Consider the following 23,577-nt stretch of genomic DNA (forward strand, 5'->3'; position numbering starts at 1 on the left):
GTGTGCAGAAAAGCTTATCGTTGGTTTTGTGCAGTGAAAAAGTTCTGTTCTTTTGATTTCCTCCCCTCCCTGCCCCCCGAGTATAATTGCTACATACCTGTTAATCAAATGTGTGTGTCTGTTTTGTAGCTCTTTAGTGCTGTCACAGTGTACTGCTAAATTACTGACCCTGCATTTCTTTTTTCCTAAACAAAGTCTTTTTCCAGTCAGGTTTTTGTGGCAGAGCTTGCACACAAAGCGTCTAGGAGTAGGTGCCACGTGGAAAGTCCTTTTTCTTCTAGCTGTGCTGAGAAGAGTTGTGCTCTTGAACTCATGCCTGTAGCTGTTTAATATGAGAAATGGAGATTTCACGTGCTTGATTGCAGCAGAAGCAGCCTAAACTGGCTCCTTCCAAAAGCTGAAAGCACATGGTCCAGCTCTTGCCTTAGTGAGCTAGTCTGTGGCAAGTGTTCAAGGGAACTATCTTTGGCTAGTCCTTCTATTCTATTTTTTGACCTGTCTACTCTGTTTTCTTTCTCAAATGCCTTCATTTTCTCACATCTGTTTTTCTCTTTTCCATGCTTGCTTTCTGTGTCCTTATATTCCTTTAACCTCTCTTATCTTCTCTTTTTTCCTTGTCCCTTTCAACTTTACTCTCTCTTTCTCTCCTCTTTCTCTTTTTCCTTCCTGTTGTTCCTTGCCGTCCCCCAAACCTGTCTTGTTCTGGTTTTCATACCCCCACACCTAGTGCCTCCAGCCTGCTCTGCTGCTGTAGCTGGCAGTCGATTTCTGTCAGGCAACCCAGCCAAAATTGCAGCTAAAGATGGACTTTTTTTTCTTTTTCTTTTTTCTTCTTCTTTTTCTTTTTCTTTTCTTTTTCTTTTTCTTTTTCTTTTTCTTTTTCTTTTTCTTTTTCTTTTTCTTTTTCTTTTTCTTTTTCTTTTTCTTTTTCTTTTTCTTTTTCTTTTTCTTTTTCTTTTTCTTTTTCTTTTTCTTTTTCTTTTTCTTTTTCTTTTTCTTTTTCTTCTTTTTCTTCTTCTTTTTCTTTTTCTTTTTCTTTTTCTTTTTCTTTTTCTTTTTCTTTTTCTTTTTCTTTTTCTTTTTCTTTTTCTTTTTCTTTTTCTTTTTCTTTTTCTTTTTCTTTTTGTTTTTCTTTTTCTTTTTCTTTTTCTTTTTTCTTCTTCTTCTTCTTCTTCTTCTTCTTCTTTTTCTTTTTCTTTTTTTTTTCTTTTTCTTTTTCTTTTTCTTTTTCTTTTTCTTTTTCTTTTTCTTTTTCTTTTTCTTTTTCTTTTTCTTTTTCTTTTTCTTTTTCTTTTTCTTTTTCTTTTTCTTTTTTTTTCTTTTTAACTGGACTAGTAATAATTGCAGTTTGTAGCACATTCTCAGTGGGAAATGTTTTGTGAGTAAATCTCAGTCAATCATAATCTGGCACTGGAATAAGCACCTTGTTTAGTCTAGGGGCACTAAATAATTGGCCTTACATCTTTGCTTTCAAGCTGTATTTGAGCCCTGTTGTGTAATTGCCATTTGCATGCCAGAGGGATTGCGTAGGGGTGCTACTCAGATCAAAGTTGCATTCATCTGGGCTTGGGTGTATTAGCTGTAATTAGTAATGTAATTTTAGGAGACAATGCCACATTTGTAGGATGAACTGAAACTGCAGCAGCACTTTAGCAGAAAAGCAATGTTGATGCAGCCTGTTCCTCTCCCAGTAGCAGAGACTAATTGGAGTGGGAGGTATTTACTTTATACACACAAAACCCCCTGGCGTATTTCCAAACTAGGATGAAATACTGACTGAAACTTAGGTATTTTAGTACTGTGGCTCTCATCAGGTGGAAATAAAGCACTGCAAGGAGAGGTTATTTGCTTTGTGTGCTGGGGCAAATGAGAGGTAAGTGGTCACCAGTCAGAGGGAAAGGTAGGAGGGTTTGGGGTGCTATTTCAGGTTCCTCTCTGTCTTCTCATTAATTTGTTCCTGCTCTTCCTCTTCGAAGGACAGTCCTGCTCACACATTTCTTTCAGTGCTGAGGGGAAAAAAATGCCAAGCCAGCAACCCTTGATTTCACCTATTCCTTTTTTAAACAAAATTTAAGTGTTGCACATTTGGTAAGCATTTTTTTTTTTCCTCTACTATCTCATCTTGGTCTTGTCTCCATCTACTTTCATCCTTTTCATGCTCTGACCCAATGTTCAGCAGGGAAGATGGCAACAGACCCTGAGGAAACTGCAGTCCCAAAGATTATGGCCTTTGTAAAGCATGGCTGTGTGTGACGCAGGTCACTAATGACAGGTGAGATTGATGACTATTGCAGAGCATGGCAAATCATGTCAAAATGTGCCTCAAACTTACCATGCTGTTTATAAATGCAAAGGTATCCAATAAAGGATGTCTTTTGGACATGCACATCCGAGGGGCTAAATTGTTTCAAATTCTAGATGTCTTCAGGTACAGATATGGAAAAAAGTTTTGGTTTGAGCACTGTAGGTCATGCTTGTGCATCCCAAGAACTGAACTGAACTGTGATATATCTTTTAAAAACAAAACAGGTCTGAGGGAATTGTTCCTGTCAGACTTGTCTGACATGGGTACTTTTATCTGTTGTCTCAAACCTATCTCCACATGATGTGTGGAACTAGCACATAGACAGTAGGTACAGTGCATACCTGTCTGTGACCTTATTACAGATCCCAGACATACCTGTCTGTGTCCCTTCATTAAGGGCCATTACAGAGTCGTAGGGTGATTCAGGTCGGGAGGCACCTCAGGAGATCCCCTGCTTGGAGCAGGGCCAGCTGGGAGCCACATCAGGCTGCACGGGGCTGTGTCTGGGCAAGTGCGAACACCCCCAAGGATGGAGACTCCATACCTTCCCTGAACCTCTGGTCCGATATCTGACCATCACCATGGTAAATCCTTTATTTCCCCTTTTACTGAATTGGAATATCCTTTGTCACAGCTTATGTTTGCTGCTTCCTTTTGTGTCACTGTGCACCACCTAGAAGAGTCTGGCTCCATCTTCTCTACACCTTCCTTTTTAAGTGCACCCATTGTAACGGCAGCAAAGAAGGAAGAACAAAAGCAAGGAAGGGAAAATGCTGTGTGTTGCTTAAACCTGGTAATGGGACACAGTGCTAAAGCAGGGGCAGTACCAATGACTGCGGAAAGCCCTACAGAGGGGTCCAGGTCACTCTGGATGGCTCCTGTTCTTGTAAAAGACCAACATGAGAAGGCAGTGGAAATGCCCAGTTTAAAGAAGTGTAACTGGGATTAGATAGGAAGAGGGAAGGGGAAGTTTTGCTGGTTTAATGCGTGAACTAGTTTTTAAAATGGATATATTTAGTTAGTGCAAAAGTGGACTGGGCTTTTGCTCTCTCTTGAATGCACTAAACATAACATAAAGATGAAAATATATTGGGCTGATGTTCTTCCCTGAATCTAGAATAAAGGATGGAAAAAAGAAAAGGGAATAAGAAAAATCATTGTTATTAAAAATCAGCTTCCCTAAGTAGAAAACATTACAATTTATTACTTTTTGTACACAGATGCATTACTACATGAATGTGAAATTAATTTAATTACAGTAATGTTTTAATACACTTATTGTTTGGGAATTTATATTTCCAGTTGTAGGTTTTCAATTCAAAAGTCTGACACTTGGCTTTTTAAAAATGTATTGTATCTCATGATTGTCACTTAGTAAGGTTTACTAGTCAATTATAAACATTTTTCTTCTGCAAAGGCTCACTGGTGGTAGAGGTATTTATGTAAGCCAGGCAATTTGGAACTTGCTCAGGGTCTGCAGTAAAATGCTCAGCCAAGTAGTTTTGACAGTAAAAGAAACCTTTTTTTTTTATTTTATTTTTTTAAATGGGTAGATCACAATGGTGGCTGAAAAATCTTTGTTGTTCCCTTCTCTCCAATCAGCAACACTCATATCCAGGCTGAATAAATCCTTCGACGACATTCTTTGCTTGTGGCCGTTTGATGTGGTTCCAGCAGCTTCAAACACAGGAGGCATCCAAACTGCTGGAAGTCGAAAAGGCTGAAACTCCAACGTCGCGGGAGCCCCACACGGCAGTGGGGTGGCCTGGCAGCGCCTCACAGTACCAAAGATGCACACACGCTGAGTCTTCCTGCTCTCCTGCCCTGCAACGTGGCAGCACTTGGAGTGTCTTTCCTAGGGGTCGGGACTGCTGGAGAGCCCAGCAGGGTGGTGGCAGGGTGCTGCGGGCGGTGCTGTGCAGCCGTCACCCAGTGAGCATTGGGAGCCCAGGGGGACCGACCGTCTGTCCATCGGAGGGTAGCTGCTGGAAGGAACAACAGCGATATGCGTGCCCTGGCTCTGGTGAAATGAGTGGTAATGTGGAACCAAGGCCTCTGCTTACTCTGCTGTACTAATGGGTCCAGCTGCAAGAAGAAGGTGGAGAACGTGAAGGTGACAGCAGAGACTCAGGATCCCTGGAGCAGGGTCATGTTGGCACTGTTGTGCCCATAAGACTCTCTCCTCAGGTGGTACCTTGGGGACTTATGGCTTCTGTGGGCTTTGTTGTGGTTTGGGAGTTGGTTCCTAATGTCGTGGTTTGCTACCCCACTGATTGTGAATGGGCTCTGTCTACTCGGAAGCTGCAGCCAAGAAATGGACAGATGGCTGGAGAGGGCAAGGCCAGTGGAGGAGATAGGCAGCCTGGTGGCTGTGAGCACCTTTCCTGGACAGAAAGTGATACCTCCACACAGCACTGGCCATTTGTGAGTGCTGTATCTCCGCCTGCAGCAGGAGGTCCTGGGGAGTCCATCTTGGTGGGCGAGCAGGTGGCCAGATGCTCCACCATCAATGCCATCACCTCTTTCCAAGCCCTAGGCTGGCTACAGCATAACAATGTCCCCACAAGCCAAGGCTTTCTCTCTGATGGCTGTGTAAATGAAAAGCTGCGTTCAATTTGGGTGCAAATCTGTTAGTGGCTGTAATAGCTAATTGGTGTTTTGGTGCCAAGGTAAATCAGTAAGTGCCTGTTGTCCCTCCTGCCAGCAGCAGCATCTGCTCGCAGCTCCCAGGATGGCCCCAGCAGGTGTCCCTTTAACAGCTGTCTTCTGCCTGCCCAGAGCTCACTTTCCTTTGGCATTTGGCTTTCTCCTTGGCTTGGTCCCCTTTGACTTCAGAATATCATAGGATCATAGAATCATAGAATGGTTTGGGTTGGAAGGGACCTCAAAGATCATCTAGTGTCTAACCCCCCTGCCATGGGCAGGGACACCCTCCACTAGACCAGGTTGCCCAAATCCCCATCCAGCCTGGCCTTGAACACTTCCAGGGATGGGGCCTCCACAACCTCTCTGGGCAACCTGTTCCAGTGCCTCACCACCCTCACAGTCAAGAATTTCTTTCTAACATCTAATCTAAATCGACCCTCCTTCAGCTTAAACCCATTACCCCTTGTAATATGGCTTACCTTTTTGAGTTTATACTAGGCCAAACTGACTGGATGCTGGATGAGAATACTGTCTAAATAGAGTGCTGTAGGAGTTTTTGATGAAATAGCTCTTGTAGAAAATGTTGTTTTGTCAAACCAACATTTTGTTCCCCATAAGAATGTATTTTTATTTAAATAAAACTGTCAAAAGGAAGTATTTCTTGAAACCCAGAAGAAAAAAAGAAGACCCTCCCCGAGATGTGGAGAATTCAAGGATGAATGTGAAGAGTGCCATTGGGTTTTTTTTGCTATTCATCCCAGATTGTCTTTCTTCATCCTTTGTTCCTGCATGGTGGCATCAGGGGAAGTGTGTAAGGTTTGCTACTGCCCCTGCTGAACTGTGGTTTGGACAGACTTTGTCTTCCCCAGCTAGCATTGTGTCACCTTTCAAGAGAATAAAATCCATTTTAACAACAAAATTCTCAAGTAAGAAACCTCTAATAATTAGAGGGAACCACCACAGAGGTATACGATATCCAGTTGAAGACCTTGCTGAAAACTGAACAGATTATGCTTGTTATATGTGGTTAAACTGGACCATTAATGTTAAAACTGTTCAAAACAGAGAATAAATTTTGATTTTCTTCTGTTAGAGCTTGTGGTTCGGTGTTCACACATTCTAGGCTCCAGTTAAATGATTTACTGTAAAATTTAATGCCTTTCAGCTGTCACTTGCACAAAAAGATCCCTTGAACGATCTGCCAGAAAATGAAGGCAACACTTGTCCAGGGTGGAGTTTGGCCAGGACTGGAAAACCCAACGTGCCAAGATGCGCAGGAGCAATCACATAACCCACTGTCACCCACACTTGGTACCCAGAAAAGTGAAGGCCACGCGGCTGTGACCATATCTGTAAAAACCCTTCACTTGAAATATACGGAGGCATTCATTCTGCTGTGGGGCTTTTGCAAGTGGCTGCCTCTACAAAGGCTCGTATCACAAGCATGCTGCTATTCTTTGTCCTTCTTATGAACTTTTCTTTCTTCCTCATCTTTAAAATGGTGTGAATTTTTGAAGTTTTTCCTCAAAACTCCTTCACAAGAGATTTTAAAAATCCCAATTCTCATGTAACAACAGGGTGAGGAGAAACAGTTGCCATGGGACAGTGAAAAATGTACTTCAGGAGCAAGGAAGGAAATAAAAAAGCCACGGCTCCTCTGAAATTCTGCATTTTAGGGTCTGACATGGCCTTGAGTTCTTTACTTTGTCACTAGCTAAAGTCGTAATGTGCCTCTTACGGACCAAATATCGGTGCATGAACAGCAGCTGGCTGTGACTTCAGTCACTAATAAGCTTCATCCACCTCTGCAGTGAAACTGTAGAGAGGCACTCAGGAATGCAATACCTGCGTTAGGATTTGGCCTTAGCTCTGGGATTATTCACCATTTTATATATTTAAGACTGGAATAAGCTATTAGACAAAAGCTTAGACTAGGTGGTCATTAGTGTGTAAGGAACCAGAATCTTGTCTTGCCATTTCTACATGAAGCCTGTAACTTCATTTTTTAGCTAATAGTGTATCTTTTAGAAGGTCCTGCTTTTAAGACTCTGGTGATGAAGAATTTGCTGCAGTCCCAGGTAAAACCTAACAGTTACTTAATGCACTGTTAATAACGTGTACCCTGGATTTAGTCTGAAATTTCTTCAGATTTAATTTTTCAGCCCCAGCAGGCATTTTTGTAAAAGGGAGTTGGTTCTGCAAGTAGCTGAAGACCGTGGCTGGGATACCTCGTAAAGATCTCCTCCCTTCTGCTGATCTGCTGGAGAGCTGGTTGAGCTCACTTATCCAGCAGAAAACTGCTTTTTTTCGGGTGAGGATGGTGCATGGGGTGAAAGAGAGACCTCTCTTCTAGCGGCAGGGAGCGATTTGGGCGGCTCAGCCAGTCCTCCTGAATTGTGTTCAACGTCTCTCACTCCTCAACACACTTTTCCATGATCCTCAATAGCTCTTGCCTCTTTCTTCTCAAGTCTCATAAATTTTCCTACATCTCTTTCAAAATATGGATACTGGAAGCAGACTACTGGTTTTTTCGTTTTTTTTTTTTTTTTTTTTTTCTGGAACTAGTGCTACACCTCTTTAATAACAACATCTGGTTAAGATCTTCAATTCCGTCTGTCACAGAAAATTATATCAGCATCACTGCGAGGTCCTCTCTTGCCCTTTCATGTGAGCAAAAACTCAGTGCTGGCTGAAAGGGAAGAGAGCCACTGTCAGCTCCTCATTGCTGCTCGCCTCTCTGCTTTGATGGGTAACCCAGCTGGGAGAGCTCTGTTAAACTGGGAAAAGCGGGCAGGATCAAACAGCTCAAGATGCCCCTGAGTCTCGGACAACCTCCAGGCCTTGGCTAACACAGTTGACCCAGGATGGCCTGGAAGTCAAACAAACCTTCATGCATTCAGCAGAAGTTACTTCTAGGCTCCAAACACGTTCCGTAAAGAGCCGAATTAAGCTTGTGCCATGCAGCTGTGTTTTCAGATCCAAAGCAGTGAGGCAGCAGCTTTATTGCTGCACTCCGGTTTCACAGCAAAATTATTTGCCTCTAATAACAACTTCAGAGATATGAAATAACACTGTTGTATCACTGTTTGTCAGAGGAGGAAGCCTGAATGGAGTGTTACACAATGGATAAGAAGGTGGCATTAAAAAAGGATGAGGTTATAATTACTGTAAATCGCTTGCAAGGTTTTTAAAAGATCCTCCCCCTCTTCCAGCCCCTTCATTTCAAAGGGATATTCATTGGCTTGTCTGTTAGGGACCTTACTTGTGCTGGGTACGATGGATAAAGCATACCTCCCAATTAGCCACTTTTTTCCTTGTAATTATTCCCTCTCTATTTTCTGGGATGCTGAAGGGGACACATACAAAAGGAATGGGTTTTGCTAAGAGAGGAAGCAGAGTTAAAAAGAAATGTGGGATTTTGCATTCCTCTTTCCATTAAGATGTGTTCAGCAAATCTTTTTCTTTTATCTTAAACTTCCAGAACAACCTTTGTGATGGATATGAGAATACCGCAGCATAGTCAGAGCTGTTGCATGAGGACATGTCAAATCCACTTAAAAAGTGAGCAGGAATCTAAATATTTAACTACCCTCACAGCTCTTTTCAGGTACTTTCTGTACTTAACAGCTCACCCGTTTTACTTAGGTGTTTGTGTTACTCTTTTGCTTTGGAGAAGACTGCTCTCTCTCAAGCAGAACAGGCTCATCTGAGAGATCAAAACCTATTTCAGTCAAAATACTAACCAACAAACTATTTTCTTATTGTCCTCTAAATCCCCAAGGAAACGTCACATCTGAGGCATTCTGCTGGCCACGTGGTTGCTGCTCTTCTTGCTTGTGGGTGGTCCACAACGTGTTCAAAAACAGTGTAGTATTATTGTACAGCCAGGGACAAGTGCAGAGTATTACACAGTATTACTGCAGTATTGAATGGCTCCTCCAGATAGGCCAGAAGTGGGGAATTCTGAACAAATGGAATTTTTGTGGATTTTCAATTTACTTGGGGTCTATTTGACTTTGTTTGTTTGTTTGTTTATTTGAAATTACTGAGTTTTAACTCAACCCAAAAAAGAGAGTGACAGTAGAGGGAAAAAAATCTGAAATAAATATTTGATGAAAGAGCTGGGGCTGTTCAGCCTGGAGAAGAGAAGACTTTTCAATATATAAAGGGGGCTTATAAGAAAGACAAAGAGAAACTTTTTACCAGAGCGTGTAGTGACAGGACAGGGGGCACTGGTTTTAAAGAAAGAGGGTTTAGGTTGCATTAGCTTCCAGAGGGTCAGTACACTTACCTCACCTGGGGCTGCTGCCCTTACCCCAGCACCAACTGGTGGGGCTCCTGTGGGCTTGGGGAGCTTCCTACTCCAACCAGTCTCAGGGGTACATGGAAATGAATGAAAACCCCAAACCCACCTCTCCCTGGAAAAACCTCACACCTCATCGTTAAGTGGATCAGTGTAACTTGTGTCATCTGAAACACTCTGGAGCTCTGGTAATTTTGGGGTAGGAGAAAGTGGCAAACTAGGTCAGTATTTCAGCTGCATTTCAAACGCAGTTGATTCCTTTTAAGAATAAGCCTTGGAGGTGGAACTATCACTACTGAATCGCTGTCTTGTACATGATAAATAAAGTGAAGCAGTACAGTCAATACCAAGGTTCTGGTTCAGAAAATACCCTCTTCATTGTGGCTGTAACTGTAAAAGGGGAGAAATCTTTGCTCCTTTACATAATAAAGTGGTTTAAAAAATTGACTTGAATCGTGCTGAGCATGGACTTGACTTTCTTTAATAGTGGCACCATCTGGGAGACGTATAGGTGGGGTGGTCATTCTCCAGATAGACCAGGGGAGAGGTGGTACCCACAGCAACCACCTTCTTGTTGAGGGGTGTAATCGTGCATGCTGAAAATAGCCAGGGCTTTAATTAAGCACTCTGACTTTCAGTTGGATTAGCCTAATTTGCAGCAAGCCAGAGTCCAGCACACAAAGAGTTCACATAGTAGCCAAAAGTTTGTCCAACGAAGTCTGGTAATCAGTAGTATGACGACTGGGGAAAATGCCAGGCCAGGGTCATGGCGAGCTCCATTTGGGCAAGGCTCCAGCGAGCTAGGCATGATGGATAACACAGGAGATGCTGAAACGTGATGCACAAGGTATAAACAGTGTGGGGAGGCCTTTCCAAATAGGCTGGAGAATTAATGGAGTCCCACTGGTCCTTGCCTACGTGTGAGGCTCGCTGGGGTTGCTGGGCAAACAGGGAGCAGCACGGTGGGAACACACTGATTAAGGGATGTGTATCGGTGCATGACACAGGGGTCCTCATATAGTAGGGACACTACTGGGGTGTATACCTGCCTGCTGGGGGGAGCTGCACAGGGTTTACAGAGCCAGCTGGCACTGGCTCCTCTGAGTGTCTGACTTTACAACACAAATTACGTTCTTTCAGTGCAAGGGTTCACGTGTAATAGAAATGAAGATATACATAAATGAGTGTACAGCTGTAACCCAGGGCACAGGATGGGCAGGACGATTAAACATGGGTAGGAGTACCTTTCTTGCAAGCCAAAGGTGACACTCCAAAAGTGGGGGTTCTGCACGCATAGAGAGGATGTGGCTAGAAGGCTGGGGAAGAGTAGTGCCTGGGTGCACTGGCTCTGCATCTGTATCTTTAATTCTGCAAATCCAACGAGTGGGGTGTAATAAGAAACACTCGCTCTAGTACTGTGCTGTGATGCTTGAGGGTTTGCTTCTGGAAGCACAGACTGGTACGATGCCACGTTAGGCAGAGCAGGAGGAGGCAAAGATGGGGTGTGACTCAAACCAAACACATTTTTTTGCAGTACAAGAAACTTTGACCTGCAGTTTGATTTTGCAACCATTTAGCTCTTCAGCACAAATGGTTGCTGTGCTACCACCCTGTCATGACCATTATGTGCAGGATCTGCATCAGCAGAGACCCAGAAGGAAGGTATCTGAAACCCCACCATTGTGCTGAGCGGGTTTACGAGGTGGTGTACTCACTGGAGCTGCTGTTTGCATGACACACTGGTTTCGTGTTCTGCTTTTCAGGCACCGTGGAGCATGTTGAGCCAACAGGCAGTGGGAATGGTGTCACTGCAAGTTCAAGCCAACACCTCGTTCACCCAATAAAATCTACTTGGACTTCAAATATCCAAAACTTGTTTTGGATCCGAAAGATGTTTTGGAAGCACTGCTGCACTTGAGTGCAGACCTTTTTCCTTCTGGGACATTTAGGCTTTTGGTTTAGACACCCTGACAAATATTTAAATGTTCTAAAGAAAAGCAAGATTTAAAGAGGTGTTTCTCTTTTTGGGTACTGCGGGGCCCCATTCGCTGCCGGCTGTGGGCAGCCTCACCTCCTCCTCTACCCAGGTAGCACCAGCAAGGCCAGATACTGAAGCCAGCACCATGTTTCACAGCTTCTCTGTCATTTTAGGGCACATGAGTCCGGAAGCAGCTTGAGCCTATCCCTCCAGACCTGGTGGGAGGAGAGAGGTCCCTTCTGCAAAGTATGTGGTTAAAGCACAGGTTGGCCTCTACTCCCTCCCGAGCCATAAGATCCAGCAAGCATACACTGGGAAAGGAAGTGTTAGAAAGGACTTGTGAGCATGTCCCTCGCATGCATCCGAACTGCTTATGAGCTGCAACTTGGCCAGACAGGGTATGTGTGCTAAACCCTCTGAAAAATTCACATTTCCATGGAAAGATTTGTGCAACAAGGCTGTTTCTGTCCTCTGATGGGCTATGTGGAAAGAGATTAAAATGCAATTTCTGTAACCAGTATAAATAATTGAGTATGTTGTTCTAAGCCAAAAATATAGTGGGGTTTTTTCTAACTGTAAATTGTGATGGTTGATTTAAATTGTCTGAATGTTGCGAACTTTAGAAAGCCACAGAGGTAAGCAGGAAAACTGCTTAGATCTGCACGCATGCCTTTTCCAGACCCTGCCATTCTCCTAACCCATTTGTTCTGTGCCCGGTTCAGTTTTGCATCGGTTTTGAGCGTTGGTGAGCTTGCATGGCCAGACTGGGCAGCTGCCTCCAGCCGGGCACTGAGGAGCGTGCCATTAGCTGTGGAGCTGGGTGCTGGGATCCACACACGAATGACTGGCCTGTAGCTCAGCAGCCACCTCATCAGAGAGCTGCAAGAAAAAAACAAACAACAACAACTGGGACTCATTTCAATTGAGAATTTTAACTGGATGCTTTTTTGTTTAATGCATCATCTAAGCAAATCTTGCTGGCACAGTTTAGAGGTAGAGAGGGTGTCGCTGGTCTAATCATGATCTTAAGGACTGGGTATGGACTGACTAATCATAGCACCTAGTCACCTCACTGAACGTTAAGTCATATTCGTGCTGCAAGAGCTATGGGATTTAGTAGGATTTAATCCCTGTGATGGATGAGAGCACTTTTGGCTGATGCAGTTTCTCTAAACTTGAGCTGAAATGACTGCTAGACCCGGAGCTGCCGTGAAGCTGTGGCTCTGGGCGATAACCCCCACGCAGTGCCGTGGGTAGGGCAGGCACCGGAGAAATCCTGGCGTAACTTCAGGCAGCTCCCGCTCTGCTGCTGCCAGATCTGCCCTTAGTATCTGCAAGAAGGAATTTCTTCCATAGTGGGCGAACTCAATAGACCAGGTGATGTATAGAAGTGAGAGGGAGGGAAAGGTAACAAATCTGTCCAGCAGGAACAAAGCTGCAGTGTTTCAGCGAATAGCACTAGCTCTGGCCAAGGCTTTGAGTCTGGCTTTTGGAGTCTGAATCTTACAGGCAGCAACTCATCTGGAACAGCTTTGAATTTCTTCTTTATCTTTTTTTTTTTACCTTACTATTCCTTGAAAAGCAGCTGAAGCTGGAAGAAGAGCGGCTGGACCGTGCATTCACACTGCATGGGGAAAGCGTGCCGGGTCCCGGCAGCCAGCGCTGTTGCCCACTCAGAGACACCCTGTGTGCATCACCCGGCGTGCATGGCGGTGCCGGCCCCCTGCTACCCAGCACTGCTTGCTTTGCCAGCGGTAGTGAAGTTACACTGCGATTTCATGCATAGCACAAACAAGAAAAGGCCTGAATGCTTTCCAGCTCCCAGAGAGTCAAGTGAAGAGACATTAGAAGCGATACATTTAAATCAAGCGGCATAGCCAGAGTTAAGGGGATACTAACCTAAACTGTAGATTACTCCCCAAAAAAAGCATGTGCATGGGATCGCTAATGGCAGCGATACAAAGGCGGCAGTTTGCCCTCAGGGCTTCTGTCTCTGCTTTCCTTCTGTGCCTTATGCATTTGTCCTTTGAGCTGTGGTGCACACCTGGACTTAGCAGGATGCTAATATCAGATATCCAAATTATCAAGCACTGTTAGAAGCAGTTTATACAGCTATAATTTTGTCAGTTGCTTAAATTGGGATTTGGGGGCTAGAGCTATAGTGATTTAACATTTTATATTCTTTTACCAGTTTTGATAATCTCATAGCTGCTGCTCACAAGTGCAATGTTTGGCATCTCTCTCTAGCTAACTGCAAACTTTCCGAACATTGTTAAAAAGGCAGTTTCTGTCCGACCTATTCTAATAGATTGGTATTTTGACTTTTTTGTTATTTTTCTTTAACTGATTTTCATCTACGGCATATGACATGAGAGGGTGCGATAAATTCCGTAGTTTATTTTTTAATGGCAAAATTACTTCCAACTTTCTACTAGATTTTTTTCTGAGGTGTTAATATCTTCTTTTAACATTGTCAGATATCACAGACTTGGACTTAAAACTTCTCTGACATGGGAGACCGCCCCTACACAGGAAACTTTGTGCTCACCCTGGCATTAATGGCAGCGATGGAAAATTTGCATGTAGAAAGTTGATGTTATTTAAGAAAAAGAGTTGTGTTACAGTGTGTATTTTGAGGAATATTTTTTCCTTTTGCAACCTTTCCGACCATATTCTACTCATAATTAATGATCTTTCCCAAAGTCAGTGGTGAAACTCAGAAAACCAAGCAGCAGAATTTAGTGTCTTTGGAACAAGTAGCAAAATAAATTACTCCATATAAAAGAACACACTTGTTATTTTTCAGGAAGCACTTTCTAAGAAATTGACAGGAGCAGAAAAAGTTCAGCCAAAATATCTGAGGAATTTTTAGTAAGAAATTTCTGTGCTTTTTACTGTGGCGTGTGACCAATGGCTTCAGCCAATCTTTGTTACAGAAACAGCAAAAGGCTAGCAAATGTGACATCCACGTTTATAAACAGCTCCTGGGGCATCCCTGGAGATACAGAGCACTTACACATTTAACCTCAGCCTAATATTAATCTCCTTCTTTCATCACTTTTAAGGAAAACCTCAAAAAATGTTTCCATCCTCAACATCTCCTCCAGGTTTTCTTCACCCAAGTGTCTTCTCCCGTGCCTCAGGCTCCCTGTTTTCCATCTTCTTTGGACTTGAAGAGGGTGCTTTTCGGAGTGTGGGGACAGGGCAGAGGCTGAGCTCCTTTCCTGCCCCATCGCTGCCCTCGCTGGTCCCAGTGAAGGGAAAAGTACCAGCAGCTGGTACTTTGCCTTCCTGCCTGTAGATACAGTGGATTACCCTTTTTAAAGGAAAGCTGATTTTGCAATCAACAACAGCCTTGGTGCAGGGGGGGGTTGCCAGGACGCAGGTAAGAGTATGGGGGCTGCTGTGGGGACTGAGGTTTGCTCTTCAAAATCCCCCGCAGCACAGCGATGCAGCACGCGCAGAGGCACGCTGGCTGCAGGTCAGACCTTGCCCGGCGTTGCCACTCGAGACCCCCGTGTCCCAGCTTCCCCCCAGTCCCCTGCGAGCTCAGGGAGGTGCAGGGCGTCCCACGGGAAGAGTGAGCCTGAGGGATAGGAGACCACCACTTTGGAGCCCACCAGCCGTAGCTGTTACGCACATCCACACTAGAAAAGCTCCTTCTTCAGCAAACCTGAGCTGTTTTACAGCCATCCCGGGGAAGGATATCAGGCAAGCGGCCAAACCACCTTGTTCAGGCTGTTTCTCGTTATCGCCCCGGGTGTAACGGGGGGCCGGTCTGGCTCCTTCCCCAGCCATGTTTCTCCCTGCACGGGACCCGGAGCGCTGCAGCCATGCGTGGCGGTGGGGGGTTGGTCTCCTGTGGGATCAGGCTTGCTGGGCAGCATCTACAGTCCCACCGCACGAAGGACAATGTAAAAATGGATCTTTAGAGAGCTGTCCTTCCTCTCTCTGGCCTGAGCAAGCCTTTTTACTTGGCCTACAGGTCCATTGACCAAATAAGATCAGCAAGGTCAGGTTAATAAACTAGACTTCTTCCTTTGTAACTCAAAACCTCTCACTCACTGAGATTAATTTTATGCCCCAAATTATGTGTTGCTTATTTATTTCTTATTTATCTCCCAGATAATAAGGTTCCCAGAGCTGCAGCATAGCAAGGGTCAGTAATCATTTGTTGAAGTGGACATTGTTCTTCAGCGCAGGCAGAAACCATTTTCATTGCTTCCTAGCCGCGGCACATTACAAACTGCACGGCCCTTGACTGTTGCAAGAGGCAGCACCCAAACCTTCCACCTGCCTGAACACAACAGGGCACGGGACCATGACCCTTGAACTGGAAACATCGCCAGGGCTGGACTAGTACCTGCTCGGACAGAGGCTCCGAGTAGAAGACCCCGGGTGCCATGAACAGGGCACACCAGTTTGGGGCGGCTGGCTGGCAGTGCCGGGGGAAGGGGAAGGAAAACGTGGTGGAGGGCAAATATGGGGAAAAACACCTGCCCTTCGGTGCTAGCCCCTCCTTTGCAAAAGCACAAGAAGTAGTTGCTCTTCTGAAATATTTTTAAGAGCTGTGGGGCTAAAAGCAGAGGCAGGGAAACCAGCACAACTCTGCCAATGTTTTACGAGGGTGCTCTAGAGAGGCCATCATCCCAACCCAGCGCTGAGGAGACCGGAGCAGGCCACACAGAGTAGTACTCGAAAAACTAAAGCAGCATCTTTATTTTATACATAACCATCAGTATAAAAAGTTTATTACATAAGAGCTGTTTTGTTTACAATATATTATATTGCCTCAAGCCGATGCAGAAAGTTCATACAGTATAGTTCTACTTTGTTTACAATATATTATGTTGCTTAAATGGCACCACCACTGTGTATTTTTAATACACAGTACTTTGCAAAACTGTAAGGCCAAAAATAACATTGAATTGAGTTATTCAGTTTTTTAAATTAGGTAACTTATTTATTTTTCTTAGGCAAAAGTCTAAATACACAATAGCAAAAATGTAAAAGGCACCTTTCTTTTGTCTTAGGCAAATTAAATCTGTAGCCATTGAAATGATTCGGGTTAGCATCTATGAGGTTTTCTGCTTGAATATTGTTACTTAATTTTTGGAAAATATTTGCAGCTATATAATTAAAAAAAGGAAGTTTAAACATAACTGAAGTATAGTACAAAACACCATCCAAAGCACTGAAAGAAGAAGCCTATATAATCATGCTATAGAAGTATTTATAAAACTTAAAAGGAATAGTAAATATCAGCTCAGTGGTTTATAATGAAGCTAATAAAATTCCAGCCAGTAATCTTAACTGTAATGAACAGCGTTTTAACATTCAATCCATGAGAGGTTAATGAAGGCTATGAACTTTGTGTAACATGAACCATTTCAGATGTTGGAGTTCACCAGATATAATTGGATTCGGGTGGAACATGCCTCTCCTCGGTCTTTTTTGGCGAAGGCGTGTGCTGCCTGTGCTTGCTGCCTGCTGGCCTCGGGGCACTCAGACCGCTGGCTCCGTACCCTGGAAAATTATCCAGTTCAAGAGAAAAGAAACCACAGAAGCGGGCTTGCGATCCACTGCTAATATTTCAAGTGGAAACAGTGTCGTGTCCCCCCATGTTTGAACAAAGGATTTTGCTACGCCTCATGCGACCACTCGCCCCTCTCTGTGGCCCCCCAGATGGATGAGGTGCTGCCAGACGGGCTTAATCACAGAAAGATGCTCTTGCCTTGCCAGGGAGCTCAGGGGACCATCAGTGCACCCAGGCTGTCACTCAGCCCCGGGTTCACACACCGCACAGCCCACGCCGGTGGGTGACGGGCGTAAGCACACCCCCACCCCCCACCCCGGGGAGAATCTGCGCCAGCTACCTGAGCTTGGCTTTGGTTTATGGCTGAATGCAAAGAGAAAGAACAGCAGCGACAATAAACACCTAAGGGGAAAAAAAACCCAGTCTGAAACAGGCTTAGCAGAGCTGCTTTGTTGTGGAAAATGAAAATGAACAATAAAAATGGAATTCAAAGTTATTATGTTGTAATTATTTATAGTTTCATTTACCCATCTCATTAGTTAAAGCTCATGGAAATGACTTTGAAAACCTGAGTCCCGCGTTCGATTTTTTTAACCACTTGCTTATAAGAAAACAGCTTTACCGAGGAGCCATTCATTTGATGGTGCATGAAGCAAGTCTCTCAAACTAACTATAAATCTCCTCCCAAGATCAGGAGATGTTTGGTTTCAGCTGAAGAGTGAACTGCAGTGCATGCAGACTTGTATGTGCAATTTAAGCCCTACATGGGCACTTAAAATGGGGGGTGAATTTTACCCAAATGGCCTATTTTCAGTTTCTTTGCTGAATACAAAGAGACTTTGGCAGCGTTAAACACAGCAGGACTGTACCCAAACTTCAAGCAATTAAGGATGGAAAACCTGGAAGCTAACAATAAAGTGTGGCTATTGACTCCTCATAACACTGCAGTTAACGAGCTTTGGTTTTGTTGCACAGGTAATTATTTCTTTGGGGATGTTCATTCATAGCACGTATTTTTTTCACTTGCTATCTCAGTTCTTTATAAGAAGAGTATTACAAGAAGAAAAAGTTGATATTGAACTTATGAATTGAAGTTCACAGTGATTTCCATTTTTTTCTAACCACAACTTCTATTAATGGTATTTCTCCTTCAGAGAATGACATAAATGCTTAAATACAGGTCCATTAGCTAACAGCAGAAAAGCAGACCCCCAAACCTAATTTTCACAGCATAATCCATTTTAGTTAGATAATGCTAATTTTTAATGAAGCAACTATATTTATGCTAATATATTTTAATATGATACAAATCACAGGCATCACAAGCATTCAATAAAGATGATCATTCAGTTGATGCTGCATTTGTATTTCTTATGGCTAATTGGTGGGTTTTATAGCTGCAAATTTTTTCAACTTTTTTTTTTACTATTGACACTTAAAACATTAAATGTTTATCATTAGCAAGCAGTGTTTAAGATAAACATTAATACCTCATGGGTATACAGAATGTCTCTTGAAGATCTGTTGTTACAGCACAATTGCACATGAAATACGTAATTAAATCTGAAGTTCTCACTGGATATATCCAACTGCCTTTCAAATAATTTTATAGTGCTATTTTAAATCCAGTGAAATGATCAGTTACCTCACTGGGTGTCAAATGGGTCAACAGCCACAACAGAAATTCAATTTAAGGAGTTTTTTGGGACAATATCGTTTGTGGTCTGTGGAGGATGGGTGGGCAAGAGAAGGAGAAAACTCTGAAGTCAGTAAGTATAGATCTTGCACAACTCTTCCACGTTTTCCCCAAAGTTTCTAAAGGACATTTCATTTTTTCTAAGTTTTAATCAGCTTTAAAACCTGATGGAGTTTTATCTCTAAAAATGCCTACCCAACATTTTAAAGCCAGCTGACATTACTGAGGAGTAGTGAAGGACTTTAGATCCCTTCCATATCATGGGTGGAAGACACATGAGGTCATCTAAGAAACCTGGTTGATACTAGATTCTGGACTTTCTAATAAAAGGGTGATCTTGATAAAACACTTTTAAATGATTCTGAGGGTAATTAAAATGATGGAATACTGAAAATCTTTGTTTTATTGTTTGGATTAAAGATTAGAAAAACTGGAGTGCGGTATCATTAATGATGCTGGAAAGGCTCTTGAAACAGTCATTTCTGTATGGCATCGGATGTGTAAGACCCCCGATACAGACCCTTGGGGTTTGTTTCTCACTTACTTTTATTGCAGTGTCTCCCGTGCCAGCCTTCTTTGCACTGGCATTTGTTGGGCTCAGCGCAGGTGCCGTACAGGCCACAGCTGGGTTCGCAGACCGCTGTAAGAAAGCGAGCGCATACATCTGACCTCTTGGCATTTCATCCTGAGACAGAGTTGCATATTTGCGTTCCCTGCTGTTCCTCATGATGGGTTGGTCCTGGCATGGGCTGGGGCTCTCATGGTAAATCTGTGCCTTTGTGCAGAGCCCCAAAACATTTCACCCCCCAATTCCCTGGCAAAGCCTGGCTCAGTCTCTCGCAGGGAGAAGTAGATCGAACAGCAGAGCTGAGCATACACCAGAACCAGCGGGAGAAGGAGGGTAACCCCCAGCATCCTTCTCACAAAGCGCTTCTGTTGTCTTTTATTGACATTTTATTAAGCATTTTTCTGTTACTAAACTGCTGAGCTGACACATTGCTGTTTTATAGAAATTCAGAGTACGGAAGAGACTGTGGGGAGGCTTTTGTAAATACCTCACATTTCTGGTTTCAGAATTCCCTTAAGTCTGGTGTATGCTGTATGTCCAGAAAGTAAATTAACCTGAAATACTTTGACAATTAGTGCTGACATTACATAAAAAGATACTGTACAACCAGTTGTCCTGTAACAAGGACTGATGGAGTGGCTTTGGTACTTACGCTTTGAACACAGGTCTCCCTGGTAGCCTTTGGAGCACTTGCATTTATTCTTACCAGTACATTTGCCTCCATTTCGACAGGGCTGATGGCATTTACCTAGAAATCAAAACCACAAAACCAATGGTCTTAGTCCCCTGCACCTACTGAAGACAGGTGTCTGAGAAGCCCAAAAACCTCACTGGATGCTGGTGTAAGAGTGTGCGCTATGGATCCATCAGGAACACTCTGCTTCAAGTCTGTGCTTCCAATTTATATGTATTCTTCTGCTTTGAAAATATGACAATATTTTGGCACAGCCAAACCCCGTGTGCCCGTGCAGCTTTCGCCCGGATTTGTGCCACTCGGACTCCACAGAGTCCCCCATGCCACCGGGCAGTATTGCCTCCTGCTCTCCTCACCCGTGGTGCGGGAGGCAGCAGCGCCCAGACTTTGTGTTTGCAAAGAGTGGGATCCATACCCAGGGGGTCACAAGCAGAAGAAAATCTGGTGGCATCCAAGAGAGATTTTAAGCAATAGGATGTTCAGGAACTGAGCGGTACGGTGGCTACTTGCAGACGCTCCATAGATTGGCTGGGTCTGTCAGCTTGTAACAAGTGGCTGTGGAGCACCACGATGCTGCCGATGGTGCAGTGAGGGCTGTTCCACACCACGGCTCAGAAACTAAAGGCGCATTAAAAAAGCATGCCCTTCTTTCCTGTTTGCAAAGAACAGAGCAACTTTGGTAACAGTAATTAGAACTGGCAGACATTTTTCAAGGCCTTTGGTCCGGAAATTACTTTCCCTCACATTCACACTCTGCCAAAGGAAGAGGCTGGGTCTGACGGCGCCGGTGTAGGAAGGTTTGTTTGGCCCTGATTCGCCTGGGGTGGAGGACACCCACATCGGTGGAGGAGACCCACACTCAAGTTCCTCCTGGGCCTGACTCACACCAAGAGCTTTCCTCAAACTTAACATCAAGTCTCCCATCACCAGACTGTCGATCCCTTCTTAGAATTTGTCTGCATTATTGAACTAATTAAATCTTTACTTATTTCTAGGAAGGGCAAGCACAGCACCCATGAGCTAGGTCACCCCCAAGCCAAGAGATGCTCCCTGCCATGTCCCTGGGCACTCTCGGGCCATCAGGAACTATGCCCTCAGCCTCTTGCCTCTTTGGTGGCCATATGTACCAGTCTGTCATCCAAAACGTTTTTTCATTGTTACTAATCACACAACATTTTCTAGATTCTTCAGGAAAAAAAAAAAATGCCCTTCCTAGATTTAGCACTAATATTTACCTGAATCTGTGAGCAAACAAAAACTGGAACCTGGGGCAGCAAACTGCTTCCTTTCCTTTCCTCTTTTAAAAAAAAAAATGTTAATTGAGACCTGCATGTAATAATTTAAGCATCAACACTGGCTTGCTGTGCTTGAAAACCTCAGCAAATGCACTCATCTCAGGATCACAGCCTGTCCCCTTGGGAGCTCAATGCCCCAGGTAGCGCTTGCTCAGCTCTCGACCCTGGCAGACTTCTGCGATGCATGTGTGTATTGTCAGTATAAAAGAAATGTTTGTTCCTAATGTGCATAATTATTTTAATAGCCCTGAAACAAGCTTCATAACCAGCTGATGGAACAAACTGTGCTAGGGACAGTTTCTGCAAAAGCACAATTTCCCCTGAGGAGTCTCTGGAGAGGGAACCTTTAGGTATTCTAATTTGCAAGCATTTGGATCCCAAGTACTCAATGACCCAAAGGGGAAATGCTAACGAAATCCAGGAATTTTCCTAGTTCTTGATGTAAATCTGGAGAATATGGGTCAAGGGGTGTGATACCAACTTCCACCGAGTTACATTAGGCAAGCATTTGGCTCAGCACAGCTCAATTAACTTTGGACTGAGACACTTTCACAGAATGAAGGAAAGAGTAATAACTCTCTCTGTTATTGACTGAGAAATGGAACAAGCAACAAAACAGTTGGTGACAAATGGGGGAGGAATCCAAAACAAAATAAAATTCTCTGGACTCAAACTGAAACACTAATTAGAGACAGTGCATAACTAGAGCTAGAAAAAATCTGGAAGACTGTGAATGCTTGTTACTATTGTAGACTGGGTCCAGTACATTTCCCAGGAGTCTTAGAGAGTGATTCAACTATTAGACAATCTCTAAGCAATATTATTAAAAAAAACAACAACTTTGCAGTTTTCAGAAGATGGCTTTCTGCCTGTTGAAAGGTTTTCTCCCCTTGTTATTTCAAGACCCCCATGACTGAACATAGCTGGCCCTGGATCTAAGAAAAGAGACTGAGTTGTGTTTCTCATCTGGTGTTTCCAAGCCTTGTCTAGCATTTCTTGCAGTCTTCCACTGTTGCGCTGGCACTGGTGCAGTGCCCAGAGGTGGTAGGAGCCATCAATCACAGTCTAACAATTGCTGTCCCAGCTTTACAAAAGCCAAGGCAAGTGCACAGCTTTCTTTGCTCTCATCAACATGATCCCAGTTTAGCTCTTAGCATATGCTGATCCTAATTTTTTTTTTCTTTCTTTTGTACAGAAACTAGCTTACTGCCTGTATTTTAATTAATTTAATTTGAGTTGCACAGGTAAGCCTTTGCAAGAAGCCAGTCAGTTGTACATATCCCAAGTAGCAGTAGACAACAATGAGTTTAAGAGCCCCTGGGACAGATCAATTAAGTGCAGCACCCTTAATTATACGTGCTATGGTATCAGTTCTAAGAATTTTCCTCAAAAACCCCCCACTGACATAAAATACATGCTTCTCAAACTTTGAACCAAACCTTATTCACCATCTGAGAAGTATCAGCAGTTGACTTCTTGGGGACAGAAGAAAGAAATAAGATTCTGTCAGTGTCAATTTTGAACTTGATGTAAGCAAAGGTAAATTCAGTGGAAACCCACACTGTTGTTCTTGCTGACATCCGATCTGAATTTATATCAAAGGGCAATCTGTATTAATTAAATAACAAGAAAGCTTTACTGCTTCCGTTTGGCTCCAGTTATGATTAGGTAAAAAGGAGTTGCAAAATGCCTTGTAATGTATAGAGATATGGTGAAACATTTACATACATCTATTGTTTATCTGCATATAAATACTGAGCAAAACGTAGGTCTTTCTTAGAGTATCTGTGTTCTTCCTTTGTATAGTAATTAATTTATTGTCCTGTACTGGCTGACAGCACGATAGAGTTTATTGCAAAGTATTTGATGATACAAATTTCATAACTGTGAGAAGAACATGTCTCTACCGATGCATATTAAGAAATCAGCTCTTATGTATCCCAGGCCAAATGCTGCCCTCTGTGCTCCTGTGAAGGCACTGGGGAACGTCAGTGAGATTATTTACAGCAGGGGAAGCTCCTCACACAGAGTCCTGTTAGAAGTTTTAAGTCCAGAAAGAATGACCTGGGTGTATGTTCTCAAAACCAAAATGCTCATGCTCTATTCAAGTGTGGGGAACTATAGAATTAATCCAATTTAACAGAGCTGTGAGAAAACTCTTCTTTTAGTGAGATCAAATACTTGACAGCTGACCTCCCAGGTCTGTTCCAGCCTGGCCGTATCTCCACCCCCAGCTTTACACAGCACACTTGGATCACCCGTGAGCTAAAATATTTTGAATTGCTTTGATGCTAAACTTCTGAAAAGTTTTTGTCGCTTTGATGTTTGCGACATGGATTTTCAAGTTGCCATGTGAATGCAACTTAATACATTAAGTGAAAGCTCTCAGCTCTTACGGTTCAGTCCTCCCTTTGCCCCAAACCCTTCCATTCCCAGCTTATAGTAGCCCGTTCAAAGCTGCGGGTTCAAACCTAATCTGCTGTGCCCAAGCGCGAATTGCTGTAACGTTGGAAAATAGCTGCTCCACGCGGGCTTGGCACAGCAGCACATCTGCCT

General features: G+C 43.5%; 1 protein-coding gene across 1 annotated transcript in view; it reads right to left on the reverse strand.

The window, feature by feature from the left end:
* Positions 1-15,921: 15,921 nt before the first annotated feature.
* WIF1 (WNT inhibitory factor 1) overlaps positions 15,922-23,577 on the reverse strand; it is a 45,817-nt gene continuing 38,161 nt past the window's right edge. The window contains exons 8-10 of the mRNA XM_054813510.1: positions 19,685-19,780; positions 19,009-19,104; positions 15,922-16,758 (exon numbers count right to left, since the gene is read on the reverse strand). Coding sequence (XP_054669485.1) covers positions 16,637-16,758; positions 19,009-19,104; positions 19,685-19,780 — 314 coding nt within the window. The 3' untranslated portion in view covers positions 15,922-16,636. The remainder of the gene's footprint in view (positions 16,759-19,008; positions 19,105-19,684; positions 19,781-23,577) is intronic.

This window comes from Grus americana, chromosome 1 (genome assembly GCF_028858705.1).
Source record: "Grus americana isolate bGruAme1 chromosome 1, bGruAme1.mat, whole genome shotgun sequence".
In the NCBI taxonomy this organism is placed as follows: Eukaryota; Metazoa; Chordata; class Aves; order Gruiformes; family Gruidae; genus Grus; species Grus americana.